Raw genomic sequence first — 25,437 nt, 5'->3', positions numbered from 1 at the left:
GTTCTTATATGATAGTTGGTTCAGGCGATTTAGTTAAGGCTGGCCTTGTTTTTGTTTTTTTTGGAATGGAGATGGTATTTACAACATTTAATCTAATCTCGATATAAAAACATCATCGTGTATCCTGCGCTCAAAGCAAAATCTATTACTTCAAAAGAGTCGATCAATCCAACGCCTTCCTGTCCAAGAAAACCCTGAGTCGGCGAAGATCACACATTATATAAGAGGTGCCAACGGAATCAAAAGTTATCAACAAAGAATGATACCCGGAAATAATGAGCTAAAGAAAGCCACAAGAAGGAAAGTGAAAAGTGATTGGGAGAGAGGTCGATCATGCCATCTTAGGTCTTTTCTTTGCCTTTGCCGCGATTCCCGTGTCCTCCACGACGTGCGTTTTTGCTCGCACTATCATTAGGAGTCTGGTTACCAGCTGGATTTCGCGGCTGTGCCGGGGCATTCATAGTCTTCTTAGGCCTGGATGGTGCCGGAGCCGGAGCAGGCGCGGCCTGTTTCTGAGCCTGAGTGCCACCTCCATCACCGGCATTTTTATTTCCTCGGCGCTTACGAGGGGTTCCGGAAGCACCAGAAGCCTTGCCATCTCGCCCGGCTTTTCCATTGCGCTGCTCGGGTTCGGGGTCAAGAAGGCCCTGCACGCGTTTGCTCTCTTGGTCCCACCATGCCTGGAACTCCTGCTCAGCCTGGATCTCTTCCAAGTTATGCTTAGCTGTAGCTGCCTCGCGAGTGACATCCTTTTCGATCTGTTGTTGCTGCAGGATGGTTGCCAAGGAGAGGGAGCCGCTGGATGGGGAGTGGAACCCTGATGGGTATGGCTCTGGACGTGGGATGTGACGGACAGATTGGACTGCGGGCTGGGGTGATGCCTTTGGAAAGGTTTGCTGGAATGGTATTGGAGGTCCCGAGGGTGATGGCTTAGATAAAGAAGATGGTTGCATGTTCGCAGAAACGCTGCGGCTTTGTGATTGTCCTGGTGTGGCCATTGGCTTTGGTGGAGGTGTTCCAGCCACGGTTTGGCGCATAGTCATCGGAGGTTTCTGGGCAGTTTTTGCAGGTTCTGGTGAGCTGAGCCTGCTTTGCCCTGGGAGGGGATCTTTGTCGGGCTTTGCTGGTGTCGCTGGAGGAGGTAGCTGCCATGGGTTCTTTGCAGCGTCCTTTGCCTTTTCCTCCGCAGCAAGTCTCTCTTGCATCTGCTGCTGCTGCATCTTTTTTCTCTCCTTTTGTGATACCTTGAAGTTACCGCTGCCCTCGCGTCGTCCTTCCATGCCCAAGGTAAGGTTCGACACCCGAGATTGAGAAGTTTCGCCCATGATGTCTTTGAGGTCCTTCTTGTTGTTTGAGATGACAGGAGAGCCCCAGGGTGCTGAGGAATCAGGCGGTGATGCCATGCCACGCTTTTGATGCATCGCGATTGCTCGGGATTCGGTGGGAGACTGAGTAAGTACTATATCTCGCGGTGAAGACATCTGCTCATTCAAGAAGCCCCGATCCTCAAGGGACTCGGCCTCTGGTATACTTGCACCCAGCGCTGGAGAATCGGGATAGGACCGATTCTCTGGCGTTCCTCCGTATTTCATTCCGCGCATCATGGCCTTGCCCTTGATTGTGTCACCGGGGGTAAGAGGAGTTTCCTCATCCATTTGGAACATGAGGTCACCGGTTGATTGTGTTGGTTTCAATGTAGGGCTCGTAACAAGGCTTGCCGAGTCCCTGGAAATGCTGGCCTTGCCCTTGCGCACGGGTGTAGTCGCCACTGACTTTTCGCTGGGTTGTCGTGGCCGTACATCATAGGACTCGACTTGGCTAAGTCGAGATTGCAAAGCCATTGCATCGATCCGACGTCGCTTGTCCATCTCCACTGAGCTGACGATCTCCGGGTATTTCTCAAAGACATACTCTTCTGAGTTACGCCCACGAGAGATAGGGAAGCATGCTAGCTGGTTCTCATGGCAGACCGCGTCAAGTTCGCTGAGGAGATCCTCGTCGAGCCCTTCCAGGAATCTGTTTGTAAGCATGGCTTCGAGATTGAGACAAATGTACTCCAGGGATGCCTCTTTAAACTCGGTCACGTAAATGGGAGCGATGGAGTTGAGAAGGTAAGAGATGTTGCGCGTGTTGACGAAACGACCAAAAATCTTTTGGCAGATCTGCGACAGTCTATCGATCATCAACTCGTTGGCGACATACATCACATCGAGAAGCAGGTCAATCAAATCGTTCAGATTTTTAGTCCGCACTTGGTCGAATAATTGCTCTTCCGTATCGGTGTATATGTAGCGCAAGACGAAATCGAACGTCGATCGATCGATGTGCTTAAGATCGACATGTACGCTCTCCGAAGGATCCTTCCGACGATGTGCGAGCCAGCTGCCAGCCGATCGACCATTGAAAAGGGCATCGAAGAAAGGGCAGCGCTGACACACAATTTGGCTGTGGACCTTAACAAAATCGCCATTCAGTTGAATTACCACGTCGGCATCATCGAAGAAAGACGGGTGGTCAATGGCATGTGCCATGTCAGTCTTCAAACTTGGCTCCGGCTCCACCATCAAACGAGCTGCGCGTTCCAGAGTTGGCAGACCAAGTTGAGTAGCCGTTCTCATAACCTCCGTGCGGACCTGACGGTAACGGGAGGCATTTTCAGGCGAACTCCTCGCTTTATGCCAGACATCGATGATGCTGTCCGTATAGAGGAAAAAGACAACATTCATAACGGTCAGGAAATCGACGCCTAGCAGACGGATTTGAGTATGCCCATCCTTCCCGTATTCGATATCGAGAACATCAGGCACCGAAGCATAATATGACTCCCGGAATTCTTGCAGGGCTTTGCGAAAAACAGGACTGCGGCCGGTCAAGAGAAATTCGTGTGCTGGGATTCGTGCCTCCGAGAGGGAACTAGTCACCCAGACAGTGCCCTCGGAGCGCATGGAGAGGAATTGATCTTCCATTTCCGACGAGGCTAGGATGGCTCTTTTGATGGTTGATGCAGAAGACAATGCGACAGGATCTTCCATAGCATCCGCTGTGATGATTAAATTTTCCACATCATCGGGCTCGGGGGTCATGAACGGTGAAAGCGGCAACAAGTCATCCCAGAGAGTACTTGGTTCAATATGAACTTGTTCTCGGGTCACGTCACAGTCGCGTTGAGCGACTGCATATGCGCCGAACGCATTACTGCGCACGGCCACAGCACTCGACAGGCCTGGTATGCGGGCAAACTTGTATTCCTTCGAAGCGCCCTCCTTGTTCTTGGTCCGCTTTTCTTTTCTCCAGGCCGAGCCAGAGGTCGTGCAGATGATAATGGATCCATCTTGTCCCACATCAACGTCGCTGGCAGCCATGTGAGATTTCTTGACGGACCAGGCCCTCACGGGAGCGGCCAGAGAATTGCGAATTTTGGCCGGGTTGGTCGTTGATGTCAAGGCTGAAGGCTCTTCGGCCTTGTTGGCTTGGACAGTGAAGACATCGCCAGAGCTCGACAAGGCACAGATTGTATTGCCACCACATGCCAACTTGACCACGCGATTCACCGAGCCGTCGTATCTCGTTGCCATAAAGCTATCCCTGATGAACCTGGAGCTGGACTCCAGTGGCAGCGAGAGCTTGGAATAGCCATACTGCGAAAAGACCCATACTTCGTGGTTCTGAAGAAGCACGGCAGTAGCACGGTCAATAGCGGAGACCATTTGGATTGGACTCTTGAAGAGAGAGGCACCAACACGTCGAGGAGTTGTCTGGACTTCAAGAGAGCGTGCATCAGAGTCAACCAATCCCAGTTGACCCTCATTCTTACCAAAAGTGTAGAGGCCCGAATCACTGAAGACAACTGAGTGAATCGAGGATGCCGCAGCTCCAATAATCATTTCTTTTTTGAAAGGGTTGAAGATCTGTCTCGGGGTAGTTTGAATGGGAACATCATTTTGGTTGTTCGTTCTGGGAAGGCCATAACCAAGTTGGCCGAACTTATTGCTTCCCCAACTGAAGATCTCACCGTGATCGGTGATAGCTAAGCTGTGATCCTGGCCGAGAGCAACAGATATGACCTTCTTCCCAGCCAGACCGCCGGTCTCGATGCAAACGAAACTAAACCGTGTCGACGCATCGCCAGTTCCCAAACGGCCACCGGGACCAAACCCGCACATAAACAAGTTGGCCTCGGGATCATCTGTGATGATAGCAGTATGCAGCTTTGACATGACCACATTCTGGAATTTTATTGGCTTGTTCTTGATTAAAGTCGGCAGCTCTCCGGGGATGCTGTGATCAAGTGTATCCTCCAGACCAAGACGCTCCATGTTCTCCTCATATTCGCGGTAGAAGCGTTGGAGCAGATGCTCCGGACGCTTCAATACCACACGTTCAGGGAATTGGCGGTCGTCCTGATCCCCAAGTCCAAGGTTCAAATTTTTGTTGCTGCCCAGGGTGAACACTTCGTCGGCGGAGAAATCACTCCGCGACTTTAGGATACTCCGGGTGATGTAGGGCTCGTCCTCGCCGTCGTCTCCATAGTTGGATGCAGCATCGGAACCGGCATCGCTATCCACAGCTGATGGAATCATCAAGTCAGGCCCTCCCCCCGACGAAGTTATCTGTTTGATATCTCGCGATGTGATGGTCGCTCCATAGATATCGAAAGGACTGTAGCCCTCCCGGTCCTTAATCTTGATCAAACTGCCACTCGGATGGCCTGCGCTGCCCAGTTTGCTGAAGTCCGTCACATCGCGCATGTCACGCGCCATGAGCGCCTGGGCAATCGTGGCATTTCCCATGTAGAGGGCACGGTGCAGAGCCGTCCATCCACTCTCCCAATCCTGCGCATAGATATCTAGGAACGGAATCTCGAGCAGTGCACGCGCGAAGCTGGCGGCCGTGGGTTTCGGGGATGACGCAACGTGGTGAAGGAGGGTTCTACCATAATGATCGCGGGCATTGACATCGGCGCGCGACAGAGCGGTATTGCCTTTCTGGAAGGCCGGTCTCTCGGGGGCGGATGTTCCAGGCGAGGGACTGTATACTTTCTTCTGTTTCGAAGGATTGGGAGATGAGTCGATCATTGACCCGGGGCTTCCAGTCTTGCCCGACAGAATTGTCGCCGCCGCGGCAGCTGCGGGGCCTCCGGGCCCTCCTGTAGCTCGCGGTCCGGCGAACGTCGCGTTCGCCAGGAACCGGTGGAAGCTCTCCACATCATCTTGAATGAAAAACTCCCAAAGCTTGCTACTCATGTGCCCGAAGTGGTCGGATCGCAGAATCTCTTATCAAGCCCAAGCTGGAGCGTCGCCGTCACCACACGAGGTTGACCGCGACGGAAGAGCTGGGTGATGAGAGATTTCTGGTTTCGAGGGGGGAAATGGTCGATTCGAAGGAGATCGACGCGTCCTGGGTCAATGCAATTTCACGGGACTTCCAGCAACGCGCGGTAGTGACAAATTCAATTGTGGGTTTTCGACAGAGGCGGTTCGCGCGAGGGGGCGATGCGCTGTGCTTATCTGGTAAGATCGGACGGGGTTTCGCGGAAGGACTCGGGTTGGAATGAGCGGAGGCAGAGAGGTGAACGCGATGAGACTTGTGTACTCAGCAGATGTCGGTGTCTTTAGACTCTTCCGTCATCGTGCAACGTGGGACCCCCGTCGCCCTGACCAATGATATGACGCACGTCCCTCCATGTTCCCCGACGAGAGGCGCGGATCATCCGTCGCCCTGAGAGCCTCGCAGGAGCCCGTGGGGAAGCGATAGGGTAGGACGTGTGCCTCGCCGTTTGCAGGTGCTGCGTGACATGCCTCGATCTTCATCTTCCCCTCCCCCGCACTGCATGTTGACCGTATACTCGGCCTCTCTCCTTTGCCCCGCGGAGTATATATACGATGGCAGCCGAGATGCGCCATCGCTCAAGACCATTTTTGAAAGATATGCAAAAACATGTCTTGAAGACCACGACAAAAGACATATCAGGCCTCATCTCCATAGGCTATCTAGAGAGAGGAACAGAGAGAACCCTGTTACCCCAGTCTCTCTATGTAGATTATTTGACATGCCGTATGTATTGTCAGAATAGACACTACCCAACAACGCTCAACCACATTGGTAATTGGTCATTTTATTTTTCTCGACAAACCAACCAATAGAGAACACCAGACTGAGGGGCTATTAGATTGTATAATTTTCCGGCTGCCAGGCGCTCAGATTTGGGTCCCGGTCTTATACTTAAAGGGCTATTTTATTTAGCTGGTCAGCCACGATCTATAATTTCTTGTTTCCATGATCTCGTTGAAAGGCATAGTGGCTCAAAGAGAGGATTTAACAGCCATACCATAATGAGCACCCGCTCTGCCACGTCATCTTTGACGATCGTGTTGACGGTTGAGTACAAGATACGACTCAACAACCGGAGAATCCAAACAAGTACCATGCCGAAAACCTAATCAAATGTCAGTGTGTAAAATTATTTATATTGAATGTATTGAATATATTGAATAAAGTGATCACCAAATGAGAACACAGGCAAGATACTTTAGCCCCGTAGATATATTCCAAATGCCCATGGAGAGAGTGAAAAAGAGGCAGGCCGCAGAAGCGACAATTGTGATTGCATTGATTATTGCCGGAAGTTGATTGATTTGTGTCCCAGAATATCACTGCCCCTTGACCCATAGGTTCTCGAGGTTATATGCACGAACGGGTAGGAAAAGATGATCATGCAGCTGTGAAGGAAAATGATAAAAAATCGAAAATTCCTCCAAGGCAATAAAACTCCCGCATAGCATGTCATAAACACCCAAATATGCCACCTCTTCAAGGATCGTTTGAGAACATCGAGCCCGAACTTTCCTGGTCGACGGGTTTATGCTTTGCATGTTCTCTCCTTGGCTAAGGCAATGCCACTCTCGAATATATGAAACCCTCGCGACGAGCCAGCAACAATCCCGTTGTGCTACTAGAAGCTACCAAGTACCAACGTGTCTCAAACGATTCTTGATAGAGACGAGCAATTTCCTGTTACCGAGGCAAGCTCTAGGTAATCTATTTTCCCCGAGCATGTAGTCTTGAGGGTTTGAGCTAGTGGGCTGGGGCTGAGCTGACCACTCTCGACGTGAGTCAATACGAGCAACCGGGTAATAGAGAGGCTCTGGTGAAACAGCTAGAGCATGCTATTAAAAATTCTGGTCTATAGAATCGAAAATTCTTTCATGGAGTTTTGTCGTCCACCTACACTTCGGTAGGGTTCTTCTACGTCAAGAACTTCAAGCCAGTTTGCTCTGGGTCGACAATGCCCTGCCGGTTGAAAAGCGGAAGAGCAGCGACAACGCTCGCGGACAAGCACACCACTGTCACTCCCGAAAGTATTATGGCGTATGCCGAAACAGAAAACAACCAGACCGTTCTGCTTGAAGTGATCACAGACTTAGCCGACGTGTTCGCCGAGAAAGAAGGTTGCGCTGATGCAAGAGACCTCATGCGTATTCCCTCAAGGATGATTGGCAAGACAAGAAAGTGGTCGCCAAAAATACACCCGCTGTCAAATCCAGATCGTCAAGCAATGGACGAGCAACTCGACAAGCTACACAACCAAAGCAGAATGATGTGGTCGAACCAAGCCACACCTTTTGGCGCGCCTGTTTTTGTTGTTAAGCCCACTATGCCCGACGGTTCAAATTCGTCCCTAGTAGTTGTCGCCGTGCGCAACCTGAACACTTGGACAGTGCGTGATTCTTACCCACTTCTCAGACAGGAGGATACCATCAAACTCACGTATCACAATGCGAACGACCTTTCAATGGCGAGTATAATGGATACCAACACCCGGCCATTCCACGTAAGAAATGATAAGGTCTACCCAATCGTGTCCAGAACCTGACTAGCGAGCAGCCTTTGAAAGAGAATCAGGGATTATATGCAGGTATACAACAAATACTAGTTTGACGGCTTCTACCATGACCCACCACTTCCTATCCTTTCCGACCACATTGTGGATATCGAGCAGTTTAGCGGGGTCTGCTGGCATCAACAACTTGGATCCTGTCCCGTCACCGACACTGAACATTGTCGAAATGCTACACTGCAGCGGCAGAGAAACACCCCCGGCCCCTCACCATTCTCCTCGAGATTTCAGTTGAGGTCCAAGTGGTCAACGACCACCGATACGACGTTGAGGGCGAGGATCACCACTGCGCTACATGGACTACGCAGCTCACATCCCCGATGGGAACAAGCAAGGCAGCGAGATATGCAGCCGGGTGATATTGACCTGGGCAATGTAACTCTGCTTTCGGGAAGACCAGTAGCTGCCCTTCAGGTTCTGAACTCCAAAGGAGAGTGGAAGTGGGTCCGGGCGTGGACGGGAGGATCACAATCAACAGGCAGCACTCTGCTCTCACGGGCGGCTTGATCAAATCCTGCATTTATCGTGTGCATGTGCCTCCAGCTGGCCAAGCCCATGTGGACCCTCTGGGCGTACCTTATTTCTCCGCAGCAAGTCTTAGCGAGGGAAGCCACAACGTCATAGCATTGTGCTGACGTTTCTTCAAGGTCCAATAACGAACGTGGTCCTTGATCCTACCCAAACTAGTGCGCTACCTAATGGATTTGGGCTGACAAGGAACATTTTTACCGAGCTAGATCAGCACTTGTGAGCAGTGGGTGAAGGTATGGCAGACAGTAACAGCGACGCAAATCCAAGTATTTTGATATAATACCGGGGCTGCAGGCTCAGATTTATAACTAGAAACATAATCAAGTCAAAGTACATAGTTTCAGTCACTATCAGTGGGCTGATGAGCGGCTAGTCTTGGTCTTTGCCTCCCCGTCCGAGCCATTCAAGACACCACTTCCATGGAGAGCTGATATAACGTGACGGAAGCGAATGACAAATTAGGTCGATCCTCGCTTGCGGTGAGCGGAGAGTTCATCCCCCCGTCCTGTTCTCAGTCACCTGGACATGTTTCAAAAACGGGGCACTTTCCTTTTATGCTTTTTTCTCCGCTTCACCAACCACCACTTTACTCCGAGTATTTCCCGATTTGGATGTTTACCAACCCTCTGTGTGCTTTCTCACATGTTAACCCCCCTGTAAAGAAGGTCCTGCAGAATGCATACAACGCAGTTGAGTTCGAATAAAGTGCAAAATGGCACTAATATCAATCATGGGGTAGGAGGAGAAAGATCCGATTACGGCATCGTCCGAGCAGACATCCATGCGCAAAACCTCCACCAGTCAAGGTCCATAGTACCCGGCATATTCGGCGCTAACTCAAATGCACAGCCCTATCACAGACCTTTCTGTTTTCGTATCCCGGGCTCGGTAGTATGGATGTTACTCTGCGGATCGCGTGGTTCGCAGCTCCAGGCGGGCCCTCGCAGTGCGGGGTTGGCGCAGATCCTTCACCGGGCCAACTTCGGGCTTTCCCCACGACAAGCCCAACGGTTCAGGCACAAGAATCCTTCTGGATATTGAGAAAAATTTCCTAGAGATATATCGCAGTTGCTCGATATGCGATTCTCGAAATTCCTCACGTCGGATGGCGATGGATCCTGTATCATGTTGTTGCTTTGCCCGAGTGGATCCAGGGGATGAAAATACAGGAATGCTGTTTAGGGGTGGGTTGATCAGTGCTCGAAAAATAGGATCCAAGGCTGCCTCGGTAGGAGATCGATAATCACATTCACAGGATATGACAGTGAATATTTATATCGTTTCCCTCCGATGTTTTTGACATTGTCCCCAGATGTGCTCCGACTGAAGCCCCAGCCCTCAATTTATACAGCCAACCATGATTTCCACCACCGGTGCTTCAATGGGCCGCATCATCATGGCCTTTATGGGCCTCATGTTGGCAGTGACATCTGCCCTGCCCTCTAGTATCTATGCTAGAGGCGCTCCTTTGACTCCAGCTGATGATCCATTTTATCAAACCCCTGCTGGCTTCGAGTCGGAGGAACCAGGGACCATCCTGAGGCAGCGAAGCATCAGTGTTTCCTTCCTGGGTCTACTCCCAGATCCAGTGGATTCCTACCAGCTGCTATATCGGACTACTGCCATCAATGGCTCCGCCATTGCCACGGTGACCACAATTTTCAAGCCTAGCAACGCAATGACGGATCGATTTATCTCGTTCCAAACGGCCTACGACAGCTCGGCAACCATGTGCGACCCTAGCTATACTTACCAGCGGTCTGCTGCTCAGACCGATCTCATTACATCCGCCGAGGAGCTGATTATGCAGGCCTACCTGCTCGAAGGCTATATTGTTGCCTCGCCCGACTACGAAGGCCCTGATGCGGCCTTTAGCGCGGGTCATCTAGCAGGAATGGGAACACTGGACGGCATGCGCGCCGTGGCTAATTTCGAATCGCTGGGTCTCAGTAGCAACCCCATGATCGTTGGCATAGGTTACTCTGGCGGCGCTCTCGCGACAGGATGGACAGCTTCTCTGCAGCCCAGCTACGCTCCTGAATTAGCCATCAAGGGCTGGGTGCAGGGCGGCACTCCCGCTAATCTGACCGGCACTTTGCTCAACATTGACGGTACTCTGTTCAGCGGGTTCATCCCTGATGCGGTCGCTGGATTGTCCTCTCCCAGCGCCTATGGTGCAGAGCTGAACACTCTCCTCAATTCGATCTTGACATCGGCAGGCCAATCAAAGATAGACTATGCTAAAACGCATTGCGCAGTGGACGACCTGGTCAGCTTCGCTGGACAGTCGGTGTTCTCCACGAGTTTCCAGACCTTAGGCGATGGACTGCTTTACAACCCGACAGTTCACTCCGTGATGATACAAAATACCATGGGCGCGAACGAGGCGGAAACCCCCACTGCACCGGTGTTTGTCTACCATGCCAGCCAAGACGAAATCATTCCCTACGCGGATGTAGTGACCCTGGTCAACGCGTGGTGCAATTACGGCGCCAGTGTGAAGTTCACCACATTCGCCAATGGCGGTCACGCAACAACCGAAGTCGTCGCGCTACCAGATGCTATTGAATTTGTTAAATCTGCCTTTGCGGGTACGACGCAGAGCGGGTGCTCGAGGAACACGGAACTTAAAAGTATCCTGAATCCGATCGCACTTGGCGTGGAGCTGGAGCCTATTGTGGCGAAGCTGATCGACGTCGTGCTTAAACTTGGAGCGGAGGACGACAACGTTCTGCAGGACCTCGAAGTTCTCTATGATTCGATTACTTGGTAAAGATGTAACCTTGGGTCGCACCTTGAATGATCTACGAGAGCCGAGATCTATGAACTGGTAATGATGAGATCTGATGAAGAGACGGACGCCACGGTCGTGATATTATTTGACATAATTGACATGATTGCACATTCTCACTCTTAGGACTGGCAGCTGATGCCGGTCATTCTCAAATAAACTACGAGTCCTATTTCGTGATTGCTTGCGTCATTTGTCCGCGGCTCTGCGCGCGGGTCTGCCGAGTACGCCCGGGCGTCCGACCGTAGCTATCTGCCCGGGTACATTTGGGTACTTCTCCTGACTCTGAGGAACCCCGGATACCTTGTCACGATATACAAAGACCCCACAGGCAACCATACGATCCAAATCCAAATCCAAACCATCGAAGATGGCTGAAACATCAAGAGATTGGCGCTTTCCGTGGAGCCTGGAGACGTCGATCACCTGGTTGACTTCCGTGATCGGCTGCTCTTATCTCTCTCCCCCAGCTTGGACTTTCGGAGGTCCATGTATAAGTACCCGTGCCGTTGCGACCGTGAACGAGCTGCATGGAGCTTTGCTTTTGTTTTTTTTTTTTCCGTCCTAGAATTAGTGAGATACAATAAGAGCCAAAATAAAGGAATCCTAGGATCGTGAGTATCATAGATCAGCTGTGGTGGCGCCAGGCTGACTTCCGCTCCTCGAGACCTATCGAGTCACCAGGTGTGCGTCACAGACCGTGTTCTCCTCTCCTTTCTCCACGTCTTCCCCCCTTCCATCCCCCATATACTTTGGCACATCATGGCTTCCTTTATCCCATAGGTTCCACAACGTGAACACGCTGTGAACCCCCGAGACGACTGGATTCCCCCGTCGTCGTTGATGCGGAGAAGCTCCTAGGCTCCGAAGGTCCCAGACCGACATCTGCGTCGTTACAAACGATGCGCTCGTCGTTCTTCCAATTGTTTCGTTGATCCATCGGCACCTAACAACCTTTGCCACCTTTTCATTTCGATCTTGATCTTTCCTCTTCCCTTTTGTTAGCATGGCCGGCTGCACCAGATCCACCGCCGCCCTGCACTCCTGATAACAGAATTCCCGAGCTGATAGCACTCGCCCCCCGGGGCCGTTTGTCGGAGTGAGCACTTTTGCCTCGGAGTCGTCCAACTCGATGCTAATCATGCTCTGATAGACCTGCACCATGCATCAGCATCCCCGGTCTCCTGCGATGCCTTCGGCGGCAACCAGGCTTCCCTCTAATCCGTCCGCTGCTCGGGACGATCCAAGAGAGCACGACTCCGTCCCGCCCTCGCCTTCCACCGACATAAGGACAAATCCCGCACGAGGTTTAGGCATCGACGCTGGAGCAGAAGCTGCTGAGCAGACTAGGGAGGCTGCACAAAGGAAAGAGGCCATAACCAAGTTGAACCAGATCATATCGGTAAGGTTACGGCGGGCTCGCCATCGGCCAGAGAATCACGTACTGACTGCTCGCTTTGTTTCTTGCAGAACTATCACACGAAAGCGGCTTTGATCATTTTGCATTCACGTGTTGAGCTGCCGGCGAGCTTCAACAAGGGCTCGGATAGCCCGAGAATCAATCGTTGGGTCGGTCCCGCCCCATCTCGATACCCCACTCTGAGGATGAAGTGCTAACGTCGGTCCTGTCGGTCCAGTTCAACGTCGAATTAGAAGATACGGATGCGATCCGGGATCAGCTTTTGATCTGGAGGGCATGTAACGCCACAGAAAAGCGACCGCCACCCCTCATTATCGAAACCTTCTTAGACGGTAAGGGCCTGACGAATAACCAGAGCTTGGTGATTTTGGACGACAATGGCAAGCGATGGGATGTTCTAGAGTCGCTCGCGGCTTCGAGGGGCGTCTCTGTGTCCCAGCCACGCCAGTCGGGTTCTGATGATATCATTTTGGAGCGATGGAGAATCGAGTTGGGCGAGTCATCCAGCGGGTTGCCGGCCGACTTGAGCTCCATCTTGCCGACTGTGTATAAGAAAAGCATCGTCCTTTTCCGCTCCTTATTCACGTATTCCAAGTTCTTGCCTGCGTGGAAGTTCTCCAAGCGCAACACGAATTTGCGCCGGAGTCCTGCCTTGCAGCTCAGGTACCGTGTGATAGATGGGAGCACCATGCGCCGTGATGCTTCGCGGGATCACTTGACGACTCCGTTGTATGAGGGGAATGAGAAGGTGGTGGATACGTACAGCTTCGGCGTTACTGAATCTCCTGCTGGGCCATTCTCGGTATCGGTCACATATCGAACGAATTGCGACTTCCGTGTGGACGACTCAGAAGCGTTGTTGAGCTCGCGTTTCATGGGCGCCGACGACGCTATCTTCCGTCCCTCACTGCCGTCGGAGGAAGTTAGTCGTCCGGGGCCTGAAGTTGGGTCGGTGCCTGTGGGAAGAAGGACGGTTGAGAATCCAGATTGTTCGCGTGCATACGGAAGTCTATCAACCTTCCACCAGGTTGGGCCAGCTACTGGTGCCAGTCCTATCTCTGCGTTGCGAGCTGCGCGTGATGCAAGTGTCGGGTCATCATCTCCATCAGATTCACCTAAGAAGTTGATGCCCGCTGCGAAAATTGCTCCCATAGGACGTACTGCTCAACTTGCAGGTGAAATTGGTTCCAATTTCGCTCGTCGTTCCTCTGTCTCATTTCAAGCCTTCAAAGCACCCCCTCTCTCTGCTTCACCTGCTCTCGTCGACACACCCCTAGGCGCATCTCCTCGTACCACGTCTGCCCGTCTATCTACAGGAACATCTGCCGACTCGAAGTTTATGCCTCCTCCTTCAGTTGCGGCTGCTGCTCGTCGACCTGCTGTTCTTGCATCCGAACACGCCATACCTTCCTCAACTTCCGCATCACCCAAACCTGCTCCTCTATCACGCTATAGTAGTTCTTTCAGCCACCGACGAGGACGGCCGTCTTCAGGAGGTACCGCCAGGATGGAAGACGACAACTCGAGTGGGAAAGCCAGTGCCGCATCATCCAACGCCCAACCTGGCTCTGGCCTTCTTGCAGAAGCCACTGGTACAAGCGCAGAGTCGATGCACGCAGACGATGAAAATATCTCCGATTTCTTGAAGATGCTCGACACTAGCAAGGACTTGATGAATCGTTCCACTGGCACTCCCTCTCTTGAGCAAAGTGCTCGCAACGCCACTGCTCCTGGAGCTGCCTTGGCTCGCTTCCGAGGCATGCGTGAGTCCCATGCTGCTCTCTCGGACTCTATGACATCCTCTATGCATATACACCGCTCTTCTACCCCCTCCAGCAAGCAGCTGTCGGGTGTCCCACCTATGGTTGCTGGCACCTCTATCTCTACGGCCTCTTCACCTGGAAAGCCAATTTCACCGCACACGCCGCATACGCCAGCCATCCGTTCCCGCCTGAGCTCCAACAGCGTTGCTGATGATATCGTCACGGAACGTGAACGCCGCCGGCATGCGAACATCGGGCACGATTCGACGCTCGATGAGCATCCCAGCCTCGAAACCACCCAGCACGCTTCTGCTGTTGCTGCCATCGACATACCAACTTCTCCGCGGGTCTTCGATCCCAGTTACCGCCGCTCAAGCTCTGCCGCCCAGCACAGGCGGCAGACGGTTAGCGATGACGACGAGATTTTCCCCTTTGGTATGCGCAGTATGAGCGTGGGGCCACCGCTTCCTCTGCCCATCGAGACGCAGCAGGAGACTGGGTTTGCCCCCGAAAACCAGTCTGGGCAACAGTCACCCTCCGTGGATGCTCCTACTACCGCCACAAGCAGCACCGGTCCCTACCGCGATGCTACCTCGACTCGAGGAGCTGGCCCGGTAGCAACGTCTACGTCGTTTACTGCGAACGTCTACCAGCCCCGATTCGCTAGCTCGCGCGGCCGCGGTTTCTCAGGCGGCCCTCAATCCCTCAGTTCTGCGTCCAGCAGTCTCGCCCGGGGTGCCACGATCCCGCCCCATCTCGTGGAGCGCGATGCTGACCGCGACGGCAATGCTAGCGGCAACGCCAGTGGCAGCAACAGCGGAAACTCCACTCTGGAGATTCGGCGCGGATCGGGCCACCGGCTCAGCACCAGTCGCGCCCCGCCGTCTCAGGTGGAAGATGACGAGCCCCTGCTGTTCGCCATGAGTGATTTCGGTGCATCCCGGCGGAGCTTGGAGGAGAACAGAGGCAACCACGGTGGCAGTGACTCTGCTGGTGCTTCACGACGTGGCAGCAGTCGCCGCGGAGCTGGGCTCCCTGGCTTCCACGCCTGGTCTTGAGTGACCCTTCGATGTTTTCCCATTTTCCCATTTTCCTGGCGCAATTTCAAATACCCATTTCTCTTTCTTTCTTTCTCTTTCATCTTAGCTTGGTCTCACTTTATGATTTTTTTCCCTTTTCAAAAGGCTCTCTTTCTTCATGGTTGGTTGCTGCTCCCATAGACTGAATAATCGATTTGGTTCGACCTTTGTGCATAGAATGGGGTTGATCTTGTCATTTGGTCTAATTTCTGTTTCGTGTTTCAAGCTACTTTCTATGCAATCGTGCATGATTGATCCGAATTGATGCTTTCCTGCGCACTATTCCTTGCTGCGCATACCGTTGACTTTAGGCATCTTGCCTGTCATGGGATGTCCTTGCGATTGTTGGATCGTGTGATCTTCTTTTTCCTTGCGCTATTTGGGATAAGACGTGGAGTTCAACTAGTTCGGATCGTAGAGAAGAATTAATACTACGTTTTCCAATTTTCAATTGCTTATAAAGATCGTACGTGGGATGGCTAGGTGAAATTCAAAGACTTTTATCCAATTCCGGTTCAAGGTATCTAACAATTAAGGGCTCTATGCTGAAAACAATCCTGTCATGCAACGTGTCCATACTGAATATACATCCACCCGGCGGTCGGGCAAGTATGAAGGTAATCTTCCAAAATTCACCTAGATTCAAGTTTGATAATGCAGGTGCCGAGCCCGGCCACAGGGTGGGCGAAAGACTGCGCATGACATCTTAATGGAAGGGCGCAGGAACGCGAAGCGTCTGGTCTGGCTCGCACATGCGACGAACCAACAGAGTTTCACTCGACTGGGCAAAGGTGGTTCAAGTGACATGGCCTATGATGAGGCCTGAGAGGAGCTTGGACCTCACATCCTGCGGAATGTGTTGCCGGAAGCGCTACGGCGCTCCTTGGACTTGAAGTCGGTCTTGTCATAGCGAACCTCGGGCTCGCTGCGCTTTGACTTTCCGGCGGGCATGAAGCTAACCTCTCTCTCGCCAACGGGGCCACTCTGTCTTGAAGTCCTCTGCTTCGTCTTCATGTTCTGGGCGCGCGAGCCGAATGAACGATCGCGGGCGGAGTTGGTGCGTGTCGAGGAAGAGACCTGCATGCGAGGTGGGGCTCGTTTCGTACGCTTGTAGTCGGAGGAAGAGATCTTGTTCGAGGCCTTCTCTCTCACGGGTCTCGGGGCCTGGGGTTCGTTGTCCGATCCCGAATCATCGTCGCTGGATCCAGGAACATCGTCCACGGCCTCTTGCTCAACGGCTGTCAAACCACGCTCCTTCCTTGAGGAAGACTCGGGCACAGTGCTGGGGTTGAGAAGCTGGAATTCGAAGGACTTCTCGTCGACGGCGTAGTCCTGGTCCTCGAACAGTGCCTTGAAACGGCTGTCACCCAGAACGCCCTTCTCCTTAGGCTCGGTAACGGCAGGGGCCTCGACCATCTCCTCGTCACCACCACGCTCCAGAACACGCTTGGCTCTGCGGCGCTCATTCTTCTCCTCGGCGTTCATCAACTTCTCGGCCAGCCTCTTGTTGACCTTGACGGCGGCCTTCTTCTTGCCACGGATGCGGCTCTCACGTTCCTTGTCAATCTTCTCCTTAACACGCTTGGCACGCTCCTCTTCCCAGATGTACGGGTTGGTAATCAATCTAGCCTCCTCGTACAAGCGCTGCGCAACGAAGTAACCATGCATATATGGTCGCAAGAGGTTGGTGCGGCCAATAAGGTGCTCCAGGTTCAAGGTGCGGAGCTGAGGAATAGTCAAGAACTTGTAGTTGTCGTAAACAGCACCAGCCTGAGCGCTGGTGAATGCATTCGGGTCGTTGGGATCCTCGGCCATTTCCTCCACCAGATTGTCCAAGAACGAGCACCACTTTGGCGCAGGTCCAAGTTGAGGGATAAAGAACGAGTGCTGCTGGCGGCCTTCGTTGGCGGTCAGGAGCATTCCACTATCCTTGCACCAGGCGACCGAGTTGATATCGACGGCAGGTTCGACAGATGTCCATGGGCTACCGTCGCGAGGATCCCAGAGCTTGATGATACGCTTATCAGCAGACATGATCTTAGGATCCATGGTCGCTTCGCGTGTCGCGGACGAAGGCTGCAGGAACTTGAGGGTGTGGATGGGGAAACCGTATCCCTGATCCTTCTTCAGAAGAGGAACTGGAGACCGGAGATCGTAGAGATGGATCAGGCCGTTCGACGAGCCGGTACCAAGTGTCAAACCAGAACGATTGAACTCCAACGCAGTGATTTCGTTTCGCCTCTCGTCCGGTCCGGCTTGTGTAGGTGGGAGCAAGACGCCCGCTCGGCCCTTGGCTCTGGGATCCCACAGCTCCACCGTACCGGCCGAGGTACCGAATGCCAACAAATTATGACTCTCCTCCGCGATAGCACCCGTGTTGACCGAGCCGGTGTGAATACCGCCTTGCAGAGTGCCGCCTCCCGCAGATGTAAAATCGTCACCACCAACATCCACCTCGAAGCTGCGCATATACCTTCCAAGCTCGAGATTCAATCTGAATACTTCTCCCATGCCATCCTGGTTGACACCGACTGAGGGGACCAGCGCCTCGGTCGACTGGCGGTCATACACCAGGTCACGGCCGTATCGCGGCAGCCGAGTGGTGTAATGGCATCCTTGCGGAGTGTGGAACTCGAGGGAGCGGTCGGACTGGAGGTGAAGAGACTTGGAGTAATCGGATGAGAGAAGGAGGAAGGTGGTGTTAAGGGCGACAGTATGGCGGGCCCAAGACAGAGAAAGTTGTGGAAGGTAGTGGGTGTGAATTTGCGGCTTGTATGTTCCTAGTAGCCACCAGGTTAGTTGCGCATCGACAGCAACATGATCAGGGAATCCCACCTGTACTCATAACCCATTCGCCATCCTCACTGGCTCGAACACATTGACTGGCTTCCTCAAACTCAAAGTCCTGCAGCAACTCGACGCGATTTGCATACTCAGGATCGTCTTTCAAGCTGCGCTTCCTCCGTCTGGCAAGCCATTCGGGTAATGGGCGGGCAGTGTTAGAGCCCGATATGGTGTAAACGGGCACCTCAGACTGGTTGGACAGCTTCATGGTGCCGGTTGTGTATGCAAGTCGAGAAGCTGCGATAACGAAAGAAAAAAAAAAAAGATAGAGACGATAGGGACCACGTGACAGGCCCGGTGCGGATCCCGGTGATTGGCCCGAGCGTCCCTCGAACTTCCCCCGGACTCGCGATTTGCTCACTTGTTTGGCTTCCCATTGCAATGCTTACATTCTGTGCTTCGATGACTCGTGGCTGATGGGTCTGTGCTTGCCGTGCGCGTGTGGTCATGTGGAATCATCCTCCTGGAAATGACTCCCCGAATCAGCTTCGTCAACCCTCTATTTGTGATTGCTCCCGGGCCTGTCCGTAACTGGTAAAACATGGACTTTCCCGGAGGTGCCCCGACTAACGTACATCTGGTTGTAAGTACGCGCGTATACGATCCGGGACGCGAACTGATCAATCATCCTAGGATGGCTTCTCCACGATCTACTGGAGAATCTACACCGAAGAGCCCAGCATTACCAACCCAGCGGTAGAGGGCCCAGCCAATGGCTACACGATCTTGAGGCATCTTGGTCGTTTGAAAAACTTGGAAGCCCGGTTGCGCAGTCTGAACTGTTTAGCGTCATGCCCAAGGCGCCTCGGGCTATGGGTGTTTTCCTCAACCCCGAACTTCGAAAGTTTGAGATCTCTGTACGTGAAGGAAGGGGACTCAGCAACGACGAAGATACTCGTTGATACGACAAGCCTCAGAGGTATGTATAAAATTCGTGGAAACTGATATTGCCCGTTTTCTTTGCTAATCCCTGGCGTAGTCTCCGCGTCTGGCAACATCACATCCCAGAACTTGATAAGAGGTCTTTCATCAGAGTCTCAGGATCATAGCGGGCCTCAATCTTCCGGATCACAGAGACCACAACAAGGCCAACCATCTTCTCGACGGCCTGACGGCTATAGTGGCTCGGCGGCGATATATGCGTCCCTTATATCGGCTGTCACTGGGGCGGTCAGCATTCATCTAGTCCGACGCTATGGTGCACTCCCCCTTGGGTCTCGTACACTATTCACTCCTGTGGAGCAGCTCGGCTATGAGAGCCCTCGAATTGAAAGCGAAAGCGTGCTTTCAAAGTCCTATTTGACAACTCTGAATGTTCAATTAAATGCGTCTGGGACTTTCACAATCGCTCCGCAAACGATATCTCAGGAGGGGATCGCCCGATTATGCAGCCCACTTGATGATATTTCAGATGTTCTAAGAGTGCAGCCAGGGTCTGATCTCTGGCTGTGTCCCAATGGGGCCGTTGCGAGACTTGTCACGGCGAATCTTGAATCTCCAACGGTTCCATCGCCAGGGTACTCGAATCCCGAGGATACGGCGACAAAACGACGACAGTGGAAGCTGGATGTTGTTCAGTGGCTAACAAACTTTGGATTACGTATCGAGTCCGTCGATGAGGAACCTTGGGTCGAAGTTGAGGTTTGGGAGCCCTTCTTTGCAAGGCTGGCTGGGGAAGCATGGCGTCAAAATGAGGAATCCCAATCTCCGCTTCCTCTCAAGCGCATGCTTTGGCCCGCGAGGTTTTGCTTCCGAAGATGCGGTCAACCGATCCAATCTTCTTTGCTTCGGGATTCCCTGGATGACCCTCTCGAATTTGTTGGACAGTGGTCTTCAGAAGCCGGCTCTCTCAATCTCAATCATCACACTCAAACCATACCCATACTAGAGGAGCCTCAAAGTAAAGACCATGAAATGTCATCACCTAGAGTTGACAATGGGGAAATCTTTGAAAGCCTCTCCCGAATGGCCCAATATCCCGACTTGCAAGCCACAAATCTCGTCTATCCAACCCCACCTGACGGCGCTGCTGCGATGGGAATGAACCACACGAACCCCTCCGATGCTTTCCCCGATGATGTCGACTTTTTATCGCCAGCTGCGCCTCACGATAAGAACACTTCTAATGCCGAATCCACATCCAATGCCCCTATTGGCACTGGTAAATATGATGCAAGCGATGACGATGATCTTTTTGGGGAGATGAATGAGAAAGATTTTGGATCCAAAGGAATAACGGACGCCGATTTCAGCTTTTTTGATGACCCAGATCTCGAGGGTATGGGTGGTGAGGCTACTATGGGTTCGCTGGAGGAAACTCCCCCGGAACCCTTAGAATCAACCGGTCCTGGAGAGGAGGAAGTGGATGGCAATGCAGAACCAACCACGGATCTGCTAAAAAAAGTCGACCCTGTCCAACACCCCGAAGAGGAACATGCTCCCGAAGCGGTGCAAAACAACGAATCCGAGCCCGTGGATGTACCAATGACATCTGCTGGATCGGGCCCTTCCTCGCCAGCCCCCAAAAGCCAACCCATCAGTCCACCATTGAGTCCAGTGGAGATCAAGAAAATTCTATTCTCTGGATCTCGGACAAACTCCATGGAGCAGCCCAAGGAGCCCCATCTTCCTCAGGGACACTATCACCCCATTGCATTCGAAAAGAAGATCGGAGATTGGGATCGGAAGTATGGGTCAGCTGGCAAGTTTTGGTTCTCTACTAGTGCCAAACCAGACAACTCGGACCAAAATCCCAACACCATCCCCACCGTTGGTATTCCTCATCGCGGTCGACTTTCAGTGAGCCACACAAAGTCAAACGGTACCAATGCGTCGCCATTGGCCCTGGAGGACCGTTCGCGATCCTCATCGGCCTCGAGCAGTGACAGTAGCGAATACAGCAATGAGCTGCCACAACATGCCCCGACCCCACTGGCTCTTCCAACCTTGAAGAGGAAACGCGTTCTCTCCGACTCTGATATCCAATCAGCTGCATCGCCTGCCAAATCATCAGGTGTGCCCGAAGGGAACTTAGGATCTAAAGCTGAAAATTCAACATTTCTGGGGAACTTTCTTGCGAACTTCTCCGACTGGAGTCTAACTGGTTATTTCTCTGCGTTGCAAATCCAGCAACTACCCGTTCTTCTTCGTCGCGAAGATCAAATGCCAATTGCGCAACTCTTGGTTGATCAAATCACACAATCATCTCTGGACCATTTGCTGGGTGGAAATGTCGGTCTGTTTGGTCTTGAAAGTGACATTCTGGGCTTGCGAATGTGTTTGGAAGATACAAGCTTTCTGGGTGATATGAGCAAACTAGATCTCAAAGGATACGCATCTCTGCATGATGAACTGGTTGCGGATTCGACGCAGCAGTCGTCCAAGGACTTGGGACGAAGCCCCATCTCAAAGGTTGCAGCTCCACATCTTCGAGTTCGCCGGGGGAAAGAATATCTGGAGGCCCTTCCGCCCGCTATTTCCTTTTGGGAGACGTTCGGTCTTGAGCCTGCCCGTGGACCGAAAGATATCTCGGCTTACTGCATTCATCCCGATACTGCAGCAAAGGCTGCCGATTCTTTCTTAAGTCGTTTCGGTCTTACATATCAGAGTTGTAACTTCGGTAGCCATGCCAGAGGCGACAAATCAATGGCATTCGAGGAAGGACTAAGGGCGTGGGGCACCGAATCCAGCTACGCGTCTATGATGCAGGCTTTGAAAAGGCTATGTGAAGAATTAGGTATGTTTTTTCTGTCGTATGTTTGTATGGCATCATCTTACCCATATTCAGGAGCCGATTTGTCACAGTCTTCGCCCAGCACAGAGAATTGTGTCGTTTATATCGTTAATCCATTCCCCCACGCCGCAGCTTTAGCGGACATTTGCGTGGCTTTTTGGTACCTATTCCAACAATTGGTGGCCAATGCCGACCTCCGAGAGTCCCGGCAGGTCAACGACGTTACTTTGCAAATCATCCCAATGGATTTCATGACGTCAAGCGAGTCAATGGTTGTTCCGACTCAAACAGATTACTTGAATCTTGCTCTTGAGGTGTACGGCCGATGCCGACCAAAAGAAGCTGACTTGAGCCCTGTGCTCTGTGCGCCCGCAATACTCCTCACCGACCCGCTTCCGAAGGCTCTCCACTTCCGGCTTGCATCTGAGAAGGGATCACCATTGCAAGATGGTCGCAGCCTCCATGTCGCGTGCTCTAAAAGCGCGGACCAACGCTGGATGTCGGTGGCATGGTCTGATGGAACTGGATCTATTCAAACAACCATGTCCTATTGCCTCCGGTATCGAAGCAAAGGTGCCGCCAGGACAGTTGCTGAAGTACGCAATGAAATCTGGGCAACGACAAAACACATCATGGACAAATTCCAGGCCCGGTGGAAGGTTGTGCTGGTGAACACCGAACCAATGGACCAAGATGATGTTGATGGTAAGTTTTCGAGACTGCTCGAATTTCTAAATTACATGTCTAACTTTCCATAGGATGGAGCACTTTGGCCGAGCACCTAAACAAGATGCGACCAGGGTCATTGGAGTTGGTCATCATCACTGTCAACACCACCCCGGACCTGATTCTCGAAGCACCCACTACGTCCATGACAACAGCCGTCCTTAATTCTCATTTCTCATCTACCCCCGTCTCAACCCCCAACCCAAGTGTCAGCATTGCCTCTCCCGAGCAATCTGGCAACGCGCCAACTCCCAGCGCCATCTACAACGCTCCCACTCCAACCGAACCCTCCCTCGAACCCGACTCAGATGTCGTCCTCGCCGACATCAGCGACGAGTCATGGGCGGTTATCCTCTCGCATCGCTTGAACAGCTCTCCACACGTTACCGAATTCCGCCCCGCGCTGGCAAGCGGGCACCTCCTTCGCCGCAAAGGCACTACAGACGGCGACGGGGTCTTTGCCATGACCGTCAACCTCATTTACTCCCAGCGGCCATCTTCATCTCATGAGAATACTCTGAAGGAAACTCTGTGCATGTACCGCGATCTATCATCCCTTGCGCGAGCGAGGGGAATGCGCGGCGTGCAAAACAACACGCTACCTTGGCATATTGCAACGGCTTTAAGAGCTCAGGAACTTTTGAGCTATGTTTTCTGAGGGTGTAGCGAATCTTCTCTGGTTTATATCAAGGCGTTTTGTGTTGTTTTGAACAAGGCTCATGCTGGGTTTGGTGCATTGTATGTGTTATTCGGGCGAGTGGGCGATACCACCGGCGGCATGGATTTGGTTTTTCGTGGAAGCGAGTGGCATATATCTTTGCATTTTCAGCCCTGTTCAACTGATTATTGCTACCCGTGGACGCTTATCAACAAGCATTATTATTTCTCTTGCCATAATTTTTCGATTTGATTTGATATATTTGAACTTATTATACGCCTGGCCCACGGCTCTCGAGTTGAACCGTTGAACCTTCGAAGCATTTGAGCTCTCGATCTCTCGAGATCGTTATATATCCGCTTACATAGGCAATGCCGTCCGCCGTTATTTTTTTTGGAAATTTTCATTTCTTTTTACGAATAAACCTCCAAATTACGAAGTTCCGGAGAGTTTGTGCCAACCAGTAAGTAGAAATGCCCATCCGAATGAGCATGCAAATTGAATTCATCGCATCAATCATATATCATATGTTATAAGCAGGCCATGTCCATCAGAAAATCATCGTCGAAAAGTACAGCCGAGAAAGAATAATAATGTTCAACCAACTCCATCTCAAGGTCCAAAAAAATATGTAGCAAACATGCTCAAAGTTGTACAAAAAAAGCGCGGGGTCTCGGCATCAAGGCAATCGTATCGGGCTCATCAAGGTAGCAGAACATGCTAAAGGGTATCGTGTTTCTTTTTCTCGTCGGTTTCTCAAGAATATGTAGTAGGTGTAGTCGCATAGCACGGTAACGAGGATGGCAGCAAAGTCGCTGGTCAACGTAGGTCACCCTCCGTCGGCGCTCTCTTCATCGATTTCCTTCTTCTTTGAGAAGAATGAAACGTGGTTCTGGACAGCGTAGATGGCAAATCCTACAATTGCGAGGATGATGAAGAGCACGATGATGATGATCGCGATGGTAATGTTGCGTTGGACCATCTTGGTGGAGGGGCCCCCGTTGGGTCTTGGTGGCTGGGTAGGGTTTGACGATCAGCTCGTGGTAAGAATGGGAGCTAGAGGTATAGAGGCGATCGACGTCTTTGGATGAATGGTGCAGGTCGTGATTCCGTGAGGTAGGAATGAAGAAAACTTGAAAAGAAGTCCGAGCGACGGCGGTAAGGCCTGGCCTGGTGTTGCGTTGGCACTGGGGGCTCGATCGTATACTCCGCAAGTATACAGCGCAGTATGCTCAGCGCAATTCACTTCGGCTCGACTTCGCTTTTCTTGTGATTTTTAAAAAATCAAACCAAGAACTGCACCACTTGGAATGCGGACGGGGGATTTTAAACAAACCGCGTCCGTCCCAGCCATGTGCTTTTTGCGATCGGTGGCTGGGGATGCAAGTTGGCGGGCGCTAACCCCATTCGCAGCTCGACTTCCATTCCAGACACTGGTACCGACCAATAGATCTGTCATTATGATCAGGCAGATGCGTAGAAATTATCTATGGATCAACTTGAAACAATAGCGATAGGAATCATATTCAAGGTCGAGGGGATCATCTGATCAATGAACCTGCCCAGGTGTATTCATAAGATCAAGATCACCATATAGGGGTAGCAGGAGTTTAAAAGATGCTATGGGCCTTTTATTGGCATTTGTTCTCTCGATTGCCCCTTTTCTCCGATAAATGAAAGTATTAATAGCGTGACTGGGGTTGACGTTGACGTTGCTGAAACTTGTGAGGGAAGGCTGGCAACGCGGCCTGATGTCTCAGGTGTCGATAGTAAGTAGTTCTGCCGCGTGTGACTACAGGTCAGTGCACCTAGGGTCGGAGGTCGCTGCACCTAGGCACGTGACGGTATGCAAACACCTACAAACAAAATTTCACTTTCTGTTGCAAAGCTTTTCGCCTTACATTACCTTACATTCTCTATCCACTAATTTTTTCTTCAATTTACCATACCTTACCCTTTACATTATTTCACTATACAATGTGATTCCGAGAGACA

The 25,437-nt window shown here is 52.0% G+C and overlaps 7 protein-coding genes across 7 annotated transcripts; 4 read left to right on the top strand and 3 right to left on the bottom strand.

Annotated features, from left to right (window-relative positions):
* Nucleotides 1-341: 341 nt before the first annotated feature.
* N7498_002545 (BTB domain and ankyrin repeat protein) lies at nt 342-5,243 on the bottom strand (the record flags this gene model as incomplete). The annotated part of the gene is made up of 1 exon (XM_058449607.1): nt 342-5,243. The coding sequence occupies one exon, from the start codon at nt 5,241-5,243 to the stop codon at nt 342-344; it is 4,902 nt and encodes a 1,633-aa protein (XP_058311951.1).
* A 2,042-nt stretch (nt 5,244-7,285) lies between these two features.
* Nucleotides 7,286-8,404, top strand: N7498_002544 (uncharacterized protein; the record flags this gene model as incomplete). Its single annotated transcript, XM_058449606.1, has 2 exons — nt 7,286-7,831; nt 7,934-8,404. 2 exons carry the CDS (start codon nt 7,286-7,288, stop codon nt 8,402-8,404), a joined length of 1,017 nt encoding a protein of 338 aa, XP_058311950.1.
* A 1,381-nt stretch (nt 8,405-9,785) lies between these two features.
* On the top strand, nt 9,786-11,201 carry N7498_002543 (uncharacterized protein; the record flags this gene model as incomplete). Its single annotated transcript, XM_058449605.1, has 1 exon — nt 9,786-11,201. The coding sequence occupies one exon, from the start codon at nt 9,786-9,788 to the stop codon at nt 11,199-11,201; it is 1,416 nt and encodes a 471-aa protein (XP_058311949.1).
* A 1,180-nt stretch (nt 11,202-12,381) lies between these two features.
* Nucleotides 12,382-15,460, top strand: N7498_002542 (uncharacterized protein; the record flags this gene model as incomplete). The annotated part of the gene is made up of 3 exons (XM_058449604.1): nt 12,382-12,621; nt 12,690-12,788; nt 12,857-15,460. 3 exons carry the CDS (start codon nt 12,382-12,384, stop codon nt 15,458-15,460), a joined length of 2,943 nt encoding a protein of 980 aa, XP_058311948.1.
* Nucleotides 15,461-16,321: 861 nt separating this feature from the next.
* Nucleotides 16,322-18,545, bottom strand: N7498_002541 (WD repeat NOL10/ENP2 family protein; the record flags this gene model as incomplete). The annotated part of the gene is made up of 2 exons (XM_058449603.1): nt 18,317-18,545; nt 16,322-18,261 (listed from the first exon to the last, which is right to left on the bottom strand). The coding sequence occupies exons 1-2, from the start codon at nt 18,531-18,533 to the stop codon at nt 16,322-16,324; spliced, it is 2,157 nt and encodes a 718-aa protein (XP_058311947.1). The 5' UTR covers nt 18,534-18,545.
* Nucleotides 18,546-18,866: 321 nt separating this feature from the next.
* Nucleotides 18,867-23,442, top strand: N7498_002540 (uncharacterized protein; the record flags this gene model as incomplete). The annotated part of the gene is made up of 5 exons (XM_058449602.1): nt 18,867-18,908; nt 18,959-19,244; nt 19,305-22,061; nt 22,113-22,763; nt 22,817-23,442. The coding sequence occupies 5 exons, from the start codon at nt 18,867-18,869 to the stop codon at nt 23,440-23,442; spliced, it is 4,362 nt and encodes a 1,453-aa protein (XP_058311946.1).
* Nucleotides 23,443-24,271: 829 nt separating this feature from the next.
* On the bottom strand, nt 24,272-24,901 carry N7498_002539 (uncharacterized protein; the record flags this gene model as incomplete). The annotated part of the gene is made up of 2 exons (XM_058449601.1): nt 24,272-24,457; nt 24,779-24,901. 2 exons carry the CDS (start codon nt 24,899-24,901, stop codon nt 24,272-24,274), a joined length of 309 nt encoding a protein of 102 aa, XP_058311945.1.
* Between the last annotated feature and the right edge of the window lie 536 nt (nt 24,902-25,437).

Source organism: Penicillium cinerascens (genome assembly GCF_028974065.1).
Source record: "Penicillium cinerascens strain IBT 15544 chromosome Unknown contig_1_segment0_segment0, whole genome shotgun sequence".
In the NCBI taxonomy this organism is placed as follows: Eukaryota; Fungi; Ascomycota; class Eurotiomycetes; order Eurotiales; family Aspergillaceae; genus Penicillium; species Penicillium cinerascens.
Note: the sequence above shows the minus strand (reverse complement) of the source record. Positions and strands in the feature narration are given on the sequence as shown.